Source organism: Alosa pseudoharengus, unplaced genomic scaffold, assembly GCF_046254945.1.
Source record: "Alosa pseudoharengus isolate Yale_2024_CS ecotype anadromous, Long Island Sound unplaced genomic scaffold, YU_APseudo_1.1 YU_APseudo_1.1_scf_7, whole genome shotgun sequence".
In the NCBI taxonomy this organism is placed as follows: domain Eukaryota; kingdom Metazoa; phylum Chordata; class Actinopteri; order Clupeiformes; family Clupeidae; genus Alosa; species Alosa pseudoharengus.
Window position 1 is genome coordinate 24,080,710 of NW_027468859.1, and position 12,310 is coordinate 24,093,019.

The 12,310-nt window shown below is 40.9% G+C and overlaps 1 protein-coding gene across 2 annotated transcripts; it reads left to right on the forward strand.

Annotated features, from left to right (window-relative positions):
- The first annotated feature begins 446 nt into the window (after positions 1–446).
- On the forward strand, positions 447–10,288 carry hmgn3 (high mobility group nucleosomal binding domain 3). Of its 2 annotated transcripts, none has more exons than XM_076271816.1 (6): positions 447–634; positions 3,811–3,855; positions 4,264–4,293; positions 5,721–5,771; positions 6,486–6,593; positions 8,970–9,422. In XM_076271816.1, exons 1-6 carry the CDS (start codon positions 620–622, stop codon positions 9,126–9,128), a joined length of 408 nt encoding a protein of 135 aa, XP_076127931.1. In that variant the 5' UTR covers positions 447–619; the 3' UTR covers positions 9,129–9,422. The 2 variants fall into 2 exon arrangements, with proteins under 2 accessions (XP_076127931.1, XP_076127930.1); XM_076271815.1 differs by lacking the exon at positions 8,970–9,422 and adding an exon at positions 9,449–10,288 and having other exon boundaries at positions 464–634.
- Positions 10,289–12,310: the final 2,022 nt, after the last annotated feature.

The following is a 12,310-nucleotide window of genomic DNA, read 5'->3' on the forward strand; positions in this document are numbered from 1 at the left end:
TAATCCCTATTTACGAGTTAGTGTAGCTCTCTCCAGTATTTTACACATAATTGTTCTGTATCACATGGGTTGGTTTATTACATTTTTACTTTTACTTCTATTGCTTATTCCATCATTTTATTCATGGAAACATTCATTGTATCACAGACAATGCGTTGTATAGGTTGTGAGACATTGATCCTACATTTCCCGTCTGCCACTGAGCTGGGTGTCAAACGGGGATTGGCTTGTTGCTTTTCAAGTTTTCTTTGCACACGCACCTTTAAACTGATTCGATAACCAGTGCTTTAATTTGCATACAAAAAGCGCGAAGCCAATCACTGACGTGTCATGAAAACCGTTCCCAAGAATCCCACCAATGTCGAGCCCCATAGTATTTACATATTTGAGCGATAAACCAATAGCCTTGTACACCAGGGGACAAGTTTACACCAAACTGCCCAATGGTCAAAGGAGAGGGCAGAGTTTAGGGTCCGCATATTATTAACATGTTATTAGCAGAGGTGTTTTAGATATCGATCCGGTATTTCGTGTTAGTTACAAACTCGCGCCTTCTTCCTACAGGTCAATACATTCCAATTCTTCTTACGTGAAAACAAGTGAGATAAATCGGTTAAAAATGCCCAAGAGGAAGGTAAGTCATTCTGGTTTCTATGCTATAATCATTCGTTACTTTTTTGTATTTTGGAGAAATAGCGGTTGCCCACTGCTATTTTTCTCCCATGGTATTAGTCTTTCAAAAATGTCGAGCAGGTGAGATGAAGATTAAGTTCGAAACCCCTTTCACCCATTTCACAGCTTTATTTGCAATTGTTGATGAATGGCACCAGGAAACATCTCGGATATCGCTTGGTATCTTTTTACTCTTCGTCACCGAAGCCACTTGCTTTCTCCTCCATGGCTGTGGGTTGTTTTATTAGGCAATGTCTCTCCCGGCTGAATTGTCGCCGCTTCGTGCGCACTTGCGCTGAATGACACTCGACGGTGATGCTTACCGGCGCACAGCACGGTTTAAACGGAACAGTTTATCCTAATTGCGACTGCGTGAACTCGACGTTGCCTGGGTGCATGCAGTGCGAGAACCGCAGTTCTGATTTCGCAGTTTGTCGATGGCGATGGAGGACGTTTTCTTTTTCTCTAAAGGCATATCTAAACCTACACCCTCTTCCTCCTCCTCCCTCGCGTTTCAGACCCGTATGTAGCCTAACCTACCAGCTCGTCAATCACAAGTACCGGCCGTTGCGGGAGCGCGCACGGGGGCGCGGATAGGATAGGAGACAATTGCCATGGTGAATTTAGGCGAATGGATTTCAAATTTCAGGAGCCTACGTTACCATATGGAAATGCATGAATACGATCACACAAATATGTGCTAATTATTATAATCAGTTTTCACATAAGTGTGACCATAGGCTTGTTGAGCGACAACGCTCGAGTTTAAACTACATTTGGAGGGACAATGTCGTCGGAGGATGAGGGGGGCGGGGATCATGACCCGATTGGTAACTCCAACGACGCCTTGTCTTTTGGCGCTGCCCTAGAGGGATATCTTCGTTTGTTTATTTAGACGAAAAATATATGATATAGTTTATCTAAAATAATGAAACACACGCGCCATGATCTCATTTATTATTTTGCTGTTTTTGCTGAATTTCGAAATCCTTCATGTTAAATGAGTGTATTAAAGTAACTAGCGTGGTGGAACTGAAATACGCCAGTGAATGACCGAGGAGGTTGATGATGTTCGTCCTAGCAGCGGATTTGCGATGACCTGTGGAGCGCCTGGGCGAGGGCATTATCCGAGGCTTTCCCCTTGTCTACCTGCCCTCTCTCACCTGCGAGCAACGCGGCTTACTTGCCGATTTGCATCCAGAATGGCGCTGCAGAGAAATAACTTAAAAACAGATAGCCAGCATTAAATAAAGATCTGCATGTGGCCTGCGTTTTTTTCTTCTTATTATTTTTTTCTCCTCAAATTTGCTTTTCTCTTTGGGGGTCGTGTGTGGGACAGATAACAATGATTTAACATTGATATATATATATATATATATATATATACGAAGCGAAAGATTTCATGAGCTTGTTTGAAAAAAATAGTTTAGCAGATGACATCATCTCTCGGTCATAGAGAGGTTTTTTGCATTGCCTCGCATCAGAAATGACATGAACAGATGTTGCTGCTAGTGGCTGATCACAGCAACATCTTAACAAGCTGAGACAGACTGTGCACAAGTTGGTGTGTCTGTGTCTGTGTAGGCATATTTGTTTGTTGCCAATATCTATTTCAGAAAATAGCCTATTAGATGAAATAGGTGATTATAAACATTTTATAGGCATCCAAAGTTCTTTATGAGAGTTTAATGAAAGTCTTACAGTCTATCTTGGTGTCATATGCAATCTCCTTGATAGTAGGCCTAGCCTAAAACTGTTTCTGATTCTGATAAGTGATGTCAGTTAGATTGCAAGCATACCCTTCCAGATTGTGGAAGTCCAATAGAAATGTTAAGAAAATTAGAGACATGTTTAACTCAGGTTCAACATTGTATAATGAACAGGCCTGGAAATGCCATCTGGGTCATCTTTGAATTACACATATGACATCTTATTTTTTTTTAGTGTTTTCACGAACACAGATTTCGACTAGTTGACAAGTTGTTCACTAGCAGTTGGCACTGGGCATTTAATCTTCAGATCTTTTTCTACTTCCATAGGAATGTTAGCCATTAGCCATTTTGTCCTTGGCTAGCTGACTGTGGCCTACAGCACAGACTAGTGATATCAATAGCTGACTAGTTAATGAAGCCCCTATTATGTAGTCATAACTACCCAATCCACGTAGAAAGAAATTGCCCATCAAATGCAGACACAGACTGAAATTTGTGTGAAGCTTGGAGTTTGTAGGACACACTCCCCATCATAGCCTACAGCAAGGTGCTGAGTTATGGACCATAATAGATTACTAATCTGAGGTTTAACCCCCCAGCCTCTAATCTAAGTAATCTGGTTAACACTGCAGGATTAAGACCCCACATCTTCCCCTCCTTTGGGACTACCCACAAACCCCTGCTTGTCTCCAAGTGGCGACATTGAATGAATCAGATGGGTCACTCACACTTCTGTGTATGTGCGAGAGAGAGAAATTGTCATGATAGAGTGTGTGTGTGTGTGTTCTCATAGATTGAAGAAAACAATTGTTTTGTAATATTGTTGTGTGTTTGTACATGTCACGTTGAGTTCCAAATGTGTAGTGAGCTTTGTGATTTTGTTGATTTTCCACTTGTGCTGGGTACCTACAAGCAGGTGGACGCTACAATACCTTCACAGTATTTGGGCTTACACAGTATATTGTGATAATGTACATTTAACATTAAAGCAAGTATTATAATATGACTTGCGATTCAATACAAACTATTTATCCCATAAATTAGTCCACATTTTACATTTTGAGAGTCTGTAGCTATCTTGGCACAGTAAATTTGTAAATTTTTCCTCTGCTCTGGCTTTATTTTCATAAAATGTACAAGATAAGAACAAGGTTTTGTGCCATCTTGTGGACTTCAGAAGCAATGTTGTTAAAGTAGAAAGAAAATAAAAATCAGCACGTAAATTAAATAGAGTTGTGAGAATAAAAATCAGCACGTAAATTAAATAGTATTGAGACTTGCCATAGCTGCAGTGTCTGTATGCCCATTTGTTTTACACTGTGTTGAACTGAGTGTTGAACTGATTGTGCTGTGTGTACTGTGATTGTGTGTGTGTGTGTGTGTGTTTTGTTGATATGTTATGTAACAACTGTCTTTTATCATCCAGTCTCCAGAGGGTGCGGAGGGGAACACAAAAGTTACAAAGCAAGAAGTGAGTGTGCTTATGCTATCTTTTTTTAATTTATTGAACATGCATTGTCTTTGACACACACACACACACACACACACACACTTATTTGTGACTTTTTTTACATAATGTATTCATTACAAATTATTCTAATCCAATGACATACACAAGTCCAATAAAAGTACCACCACAATGCTAGCATCTTTCAGTACTTATATCCACTCATAACATGTGAGAGAGATCTGTTGTTGGAGTGTGTTGGTGGGTCCCTCCAGATTAAGTTCAAGTTCAAGTTCAACAAACTGTTGATTAACAGATGTACACGCATGCACGCATACACACAAACACACTCACTCACACACACATGTGTAGGCCTGTATCAGACGTTCATCTGTAACGCTAACAACCCTGTCTCTCTCTATGTTTCTTCAGCCTACCAGGCGATCGGAGAGGTTGTCTTCAGTAAGTGCTTCTTCCTACACCATCTACACAACACACAGCTGGGGGCACTTAGAAGTCCCATTGATTAAAAATATTAGGAAATATCCTCCATGACCACTGGATAGACTACAACAGAGAATGTGGTGGCCTGCGCAGGCCAATAAATACATATCCATATGGAATGTTTTTAAACCTCACAACTGATTGTGCCATGCAGTGAAATGTAACTCCAATGGTAGATTTGAAACTTCCCATTCCTTATGTGATGCCTATATTGGCAAAAGGGCTATTGATCACATCTAGTGCAACAGCAGTTATATGATGCTAAATTTAACAGATACGCCAACACACATCAAATAAAAGCAAACTCTGGCCAGGACTGAGGGATAGGAGAGGTATTGGCTAATAACTCCAGACGTGAAGGCAGAAGTAAACTTTAAGTTAGGTTTTTGGTAAACTTACCTAACTTATCTGGTATCTGACTAACAAACACATTATAACACTAGAGTCATGGTGCAGCTCAGGCATAAGCACATCTATGTAGTTTGCATGCATATGTAGGCTATATCCTGCGTATGCAAACCTTGAGCAAGAGACACGTGTTTTGATGCAAGGAGAGAGCCAGACCAAGTTATACGTTATAGCAACAGACATGTGTTTTGATGCAAGGAGAGAGCCAGACCAAGTTATTTTTCAGAGGATTTATTTGAACCTTTGTCATGGTAAATCTGAAGCATATATGACAACAATGGGTGTTCCACTCACTCTTGATGTGCAGTACATCATAATCTCATGTTTATTATTGTTTAAATAATAGCAGGTTAAGGTATTTAGCAGACAGTTTTATACAAGTGATTCACAACAGTCACATAAAATATAGGGTAACAAAAATCGCAACATTGATTTAACTTGGTTTACGACACGATTAATGTAATTGATTAGTGTCAATAGTAGTACTTATATAACAATTTATTATAGGCATCATTGAAATCATAGCACATGATTGTGAAATGCATTGTGACATGACATAACTTGTAGTAGTTATGCAATATGCACTAGCGATGATATTTATACATGATCACGTGACATAACTTGTTGTAGTTAAGCGATATGCACTAGCGATGCTATTTATATTATTGTAAGTGATATAGTAGGCATTATATGAATAACATGTTGTGAAAGTGATACTTATACGTGTAGTGCTGCACTAGTCTCTGCAGGCAGGGTGTTCATATGACACACTTGTTTACTTCACAAAGGTCATGCAGTGTTGTGCTGTTGTGTGTTTGTTTGTGTGTGTATGTGTTTGTCTCTGTTTGTGTGTGTGTGTGTGTGTGTGAGAGAGAGAGAGAGAGAGAGAGAGAGTATGATGTGGAGAGGGGTGGTTTGGCTTGATTGTTGTGGGACTGGCCTGAGCAGTTGTGTTGGTCTGTGTGTTTGAACCATAGAAACCTGCCCCTCCCAAAGCTGAGCCAAAGCCCAAGAAACCTGTGGTTAAGGTAACAACACACACACTCACACCCACACAGACATACACACACACATGAACACACACAAATACACACACACACACACATATACATATGAACGAACGAACAAACACACATAGATAAACATACATTTACATGCTCACAAGATATACACACTCACACACACATATGCATACACAGAGGGGCCGCAGGCAAATAGAGTGAGAGACATCGTGCCATGTGTTTGCGTGTAGTTTTCATGTTTGCATGAAAGTATACAGTATAGCCTATATCCTGAATATGCAAACCTTCAGTGGGAAAGTGCAATGGGTCGATGCGAGGAGAGACCCGGAAACAAGTTATTTTTAATTTACTTAATTTATTTAATTTATGAGGCAAGTATGGAAAGGTGAATAAGCATTGCTTAGTTTGCATCAGTATATGCAGATATTTAACATAAATGCCAAACAAGCATCATAGAGAGGCAAGGAAAGCATTTTACTTACAGTATACACTACTCTGATGAAGGCTTAGCGGCAAAACGTCAGCACGCCAGCCAATAAAGTGGTGACTCCGTAAAGCAGCAGTGTTGCGCTTTTTCCTTACTTTTTCAAAAAATTACAGCATACAGCACATTATTAAAACAACAAATGTTGATAAACACGGAGTTAGAGTAATGGGCGATGTGTAGACTTGTGCTCTGAGGTGAATTGGTCTATTAACTATCTGTTTATTACCCTGCAGAAGGCAGCAGATGACAAAGCTGTGAAGGGGAAGAAGGGAGCGGCCAAGCCCAAGAAGGAGGAGAAGGACGTGGTGCCCGCCGAGAATGGAGAGACCAAGGTGGAGGAGGTACGCTAATACCACGCTACACTTCCTTAGCGATTATGACTGTGCGTTTCTGTATTATGGCCTCTAATTCAAATGGCGGGCAGAAAGCAAAGTCTGTCAACAACTGTGGGAGCACTGAGATGATTCATCAGTGTTTACGGTTAAGGTCTTTCCCATGATGTTAAATTAGCATATTGATTTTGTCTAGCTATTAAACGAGCTGTAGTTAGACTTAAAGGAAGACAGGAACTTTTTTGGGTTAGCTTATTTGCCGTCTGCCTCAGATTTAGTGTGTGCAATAGGCTAACCCAGTTTAACACTGTTAGCCTTGAAGTGGGTTACAACAGTTAGCCTATAGCTTCCTTTTAGCTATAGGCTCGATATGGGCTAACTGGAATAACCCACTTCCCTTTAAGCTATAAGGCTATAGGATATAGGATGGAGTTGCTGCAGCATTCCCCCTATCATCCCACATGTGATGGCTTTTGTGCATTTGGCATGTGACATCAGTGTTATTATACTCTGCAAGTCCTTGAGGGCCGGATTGGACTTAAGTAACATACACTTTATGATCAGAGGGTGTAAGTGCGGCTCTTTGTGGACATCCTCTCTGATAGTTACAGACTTTGACTTTGACATCCATGTGACCCTCTGTTTGTGACCATGTGGCCACTATGCTATGCTAAAGGCACCTACTGTGCATGGGCACTAAACTCTTACCGATGACAAAAACTACGCATGTGTGGTGTCTGTAATCGAGTATAATGAAGTCCTTAATTAGCTATCGCAAAATCCATTGCAGGATAATTCACTGGCCCATACCGCAGTCTTCCCTGCTCATCATTGCTGCTTTGTGGACACTGGCTTTTATTGCACTATAAAGCAGGCGGAGATAAAAAGCTGAGGGCCTCTTTGATAGTTATGATGATAGCGGGCCTTGGAAGCCCAGAAGTACTGGCCTGCAGTAGCGAGCACCAGGGGGGGGAGGGTAAAGACTCGCTATAGAAACAGAGATGCTCCACTAGCATAGCCCCCCCATGGTTCCTGTGCAGTGAGGACCAAGGGGATGAGGGTAAAGACTCGCTTTAGAAACAGAGATGCTCCACTAAGATAGCCAGCCCCCCCCCCCCCCCCCCCCCCCCCCCCCCATGGTTCCTGTGCAGTAAGGGGCCAGCTTATCTTTCAGGACCCCCGGCCCTTGGTGCATCCTTGAGGGACTTCATGTCACAATGAAGCGTCCTATTCCAGAGCACTAAAGCATACTGCATATTGTAGTTATCTATCCATCCATCCATCTATTTATTTATCTATCTGTCTATCTATCTATCTGTCTGTTTGTCTGTCTCTCTCGCTCGATTGAGCATTGTAATGTTCATTGAACACATGCCCTTATCCAAGGAGATTTAAAGTACTGGAAAGCTGTGAGTTTCATTAGGATGTATACTTCATCATCATTAATATCATGCTCTCACTGTGTGGGTGGAACCACAGTGACATTGGTTCAACAGAAGGACAAGTAGTAGTTTTTTGAACAGTTTCATTCACAATGTGTACCTGTATAGGTCAAGTACACAAACAAACAAACAAAAATAAGGAGCGACATAGATGGTTTAACACTTAACACAGTTTAACATTTGGCTGTCTTTATATAACAAACAGAATATAAACCTAAAGTGGCAAATAAATAATAGTAAAGCAAACAAGGCATAAATAGTCACCAATGGGCTTAGCAGAGTGGAAGATCTTTTGAGTGACATTTCATTTAAACATGGTATATAATATTATTGCAAATTTGTCTTTTGATTTGATTCCAGGTTTCATTAACGGGTATCTATTGTACTGGACAAAGTTCATCAATGTTTCAAAAGTGTCCAGCCATGTTTTCATGTTAATGTTATTAGTATTCAGGACAAGGATAAGTAATAGTTTGTTAAAGTTTCTGGTGATATTCTAAATGAGTTTAGGTGAGGTGGTTTCATCGGCATCGATACCCTGCGCTTAGTATGGAAGGATAAACTAAGTTCTTCAGCAAAACAAATTCTAAGCCTATATTGTCTTAGAAATGAGTGAGAAATTTGCTTGAATGTGGAAATCGGGTTAGGGTTAGTGTGTGAGTGTTAATATTATAACCTCGTGCCATTTTAACACAATCTCTTTCCCTCTGCATTTGTGGTTCGTCATTGTCTCAATGTCACACATTTCCATGACAACTGGAATGTTGTTGGATGTGTTCATCCCTAAAAACTGCACGCACTGTCGCACATGCATGGAAACTCTCTCTCTCACACACACACACACACACACACACACACACACGCACACACGTGCACACACATACACACGCACACACTAACGCTCCATTACACCCATTCACCCATGAATTAAACCAACCCTCAGATCTGTGTGTCTCGCTCGTCTGTGAGTGTGTCCTCTTGGAGAACCATGACCCCCCGCCTGCTGACTGTCAGAGGGCAGAGTGAGACCGTGAGAGTAAAGGGTACGACAGAACAGTGTTTGTGTGTGTGTGTGGTTTGGTCATTTGTGGTGTGTGGGTAGGTATATCTCTGCAATAGATAGTATGAGTTTGATTTGATACCGTATTATTTGTCAAATTGTGTGTGAGTGTTTGGGTGTGTGTTCAAGCAGGTATTAAAGCCACACTTGGTAAGACTGTGTGTGTGTTGCTGTGTTGACAACTAACACTGTGTGCTGTGTCCAGAATAACACTAAGTCTTGGAACCCTGAGCCCCATGATTCAGGACCTGAAAAACAAGAAATGGGTTTCACTCAAGGTTATTACCCAATCAGATGCTTTCTGTTGTTGAGCTCGGCCAATCATACGCTTGCTTTTTTCCCTCCTTTTCTTTTCTGTGCAGGAAACTGAGGCTGCTGAGGCAGAGGCTGACGAGAAGGAATGAGTGAAGATTCTGAACTTTTCCGTGGGTTTTCTTGGGGAAAGGAAAAAAAATAATATTTTTTATTGCGTATTTTGTAAACCGCTTATTTCTTTTTTTTTAGACTTGTCGTAATAGGTCACCCTCCTCCCTACGGTTTGTCTCCTACACTTGCCACGCAGGATACGAGATTGACTTTTTAAAAAAAAACTTGCTCTTTTTCCTTCATGTTTTCATCGGTAACCAGGGCAAACATTGGCATTGTTCCTCACAAGGACTTTGTCATACCCTGTTAGCGTTACATCATATCAATGACTACACTTCCCATGATGCCAGAAGTCAGGAAGCCAACCAGAAGAGGAAATATAGCCTGGGATTGGAGGATGGTTAGTGCTTAGGATAGCTGTGATAACTTTTCTTTTTTTTCCCTTTCTTTTGTGTTTTTGTTGTGTTTTCTCAAAAGGGAGAACTGTGAGGAAGTGAGTTGAGATGTAGTGGTGAGGTAGCGTGGGAGAGACCTGCATTTGACTTTCTGTTGATTTTGTGTTTTACTGTGTTCATGTGTTGAGGGTGCTGGGGTTTGTTGTCCTTGTCTTTTGATTTTTTTTTTTTTTTAAAGACTCTAGTGATGTGTGACCCTTGACCCCTGGCATATCGCCATAGCAATAAATGAGTGGTGGTTTGTGCTAGACGGTTATGAGGTTGGCAGACGGTTACTTCAGATGATGTTTTTTTTTTTTTTTTGTAATCCCCACCTTCACGTTTTATTTTGAATACTCCTTGTGGAAATATTTTAAAATAAAACAAATGAAATGAAACCAACCCTGTTTCAATCTGTTATTATTGTCATCTTCTTGTAGTCTAAAATGGAAATGGACTTGAAACTGGAAACATGTTGGGGAAAGGTTAAATAGCTTACCTAATCTCTCAACTGTGTACCATTAAAATCTTCTCTTTCATTTTCTCTTTCTCTCTGTGCTGGTAAGTCTCCTGTTATGAAGCCTCAGAGGGACCCAGTATGTGTAGTTTTAAACTCACAAAAGCCTTTCATGGGGGGAAAATGTCTATACACAAATACACGTGATCACTGCACACACACACAAACACTTTAAATACAACTGCTGATGTCAGGAACTGAAAGGTCAGCACTGCCACTGGTTCATGGTGGTGGGAGGCGGGAGGTGCTGACAGGAAGTCAGGGAAACCTTCCTCATTGGTTGCCCCCACTGTCATTCAATATGTATTTTCCAGTAAGGGGTGACTGTTATGTCTTGACTAAATTATGGATTTACAGGCCTCACATCACCCATGCCAAATGACAAAGATAAAAACAAAAATATATTTTGCCACATTACAACCTGTTGTTAAGTATTGTAACCTGTAGTAAAGTGGTTTTGGATTTGTATACCCAGCTGTGCTTCCACAAGTTGAGTTGCAAAGTGAAACTACACCAACACTGTGGTTGGACCTACTACACAAATACCATAGAAGATGTTGGGTATTTTATGACATGATCATGTCATGATCAGTTGAGAAACAAACAGTATATTTGATGGAAAATGTTTTGAGCTAGCTCCTTGTGAATATGACTTGTAGCCTGTGTTATTTGCCAGTTATAGTAGTCATGTTTCAGTGGCAGTGACAGAGACTGTGAGATGGTGTCTGATAATGACTGCTTCCTCTTTCCTTAACAGTCATTGAAAAAGAAGTTGCCTTTTCATTTTCAATTCTGTTTCAATAAAGTATGCCTCAACATGATGAAACAAAAACTGTTTGACTGTGACGTTTGTGATAAGTCCGTCATTTGGGCACTTAACCAGAGCATTTCTCTTCATTTACTTACATGTTATCTAAGTAGATGAACAAAACTAATGGCTTTAGTTTCTGCCTTCACACTTTGTTCTCCCCATGGCCCACTGGGCAGAATGACTTGAATGGCCCCATAAAAAGAGTTCGGGTTGGCCTGTTGACCTTTGACCTCAATGTGGCCCCTATGTAATGCAGTCACTATAGGTAGCAGAGTGACCCCTACAGGCGGATTTCGGAAACTGCATTCCTTCATTCCACACCACCAACCATACTTCCAACACTGCTTTCAAAGTCGTTAAACATTTGTTATAATCACTGAATAATCCCAGCTAATTGACAAACGCCTATAGAGGTACTTCCTAGCTGTCTTTTACTTTATTGGGCATTTTTCCTCCCACAGAGAGAGTAGGTAACTTGGAAGACCCCCTGGCTTACGCAGTTAAGTATAGACTAACACAGATAATCTTTTGACCTAGTGAACCCCCTTCAGTACTGAAAGTAATTATGAATGCTCAATACAGAATCTTTTATCTCTTTGTTTTGAAAGCCAGGAGGAAGCCAGTGCTGCTTATTTGTGTAATTCTCTTCTCAGTGGCCCACCAAGTGAACACCTGCCTTGCGTGAGGTCTGTCTAGCATTAATGAATGTGTTATTGATTGACTTAATGGATGATGAAAAACCACTCAGTGTCCACCATTTCAGTGGGCTGAAAAGCAATGGAGGAGGGTCCATTATGACAGCTATGGCAACAGTATGGCCTTGAGTGTGGGGGCACACGTGCACACACACACACACACACACACACACAGAGAAACATGTAGAAAAGGAGTGTATTAGGTGAGGTGAAGTTGCAGTATTGTCTTTTAAGGTAAATACTGATGTGGTGAGAATGTTTTTATGTCAGTGATGTGTAGTGTTTGGAGTTACTGTGTGGAGGGTTGCTGGGGCAACTGAGAAGGCCAGGATTGACAGCCTAAAAGGGCTGGGAAAATGGTGGGAGAGTTAAATACAGTGGATAAAGTATATGATGACCGC

What these genes read in the sequence shown, in the direction of transcription:
- hmgn3 (XM_076271816.1), top strand. An exon ending in GATCGGAGAGGTTGTCTTCA is followed by an intron (nt 4,294 to 5,720) that starts GTAAGTGCTTCT and finishes TTTGAACCATAG; the next exon opens with AAACCTGCCCCTCCCAAAGC. An exon ending in CCAAGAAACCTGTGGTTAAG is followed by an intron (nt 5,772 to 6,485) that starts GTAACAACACAC and finishes ATTACCCTGCAG; the next exon opens with AAGGCAGCAGATGACAAAGC.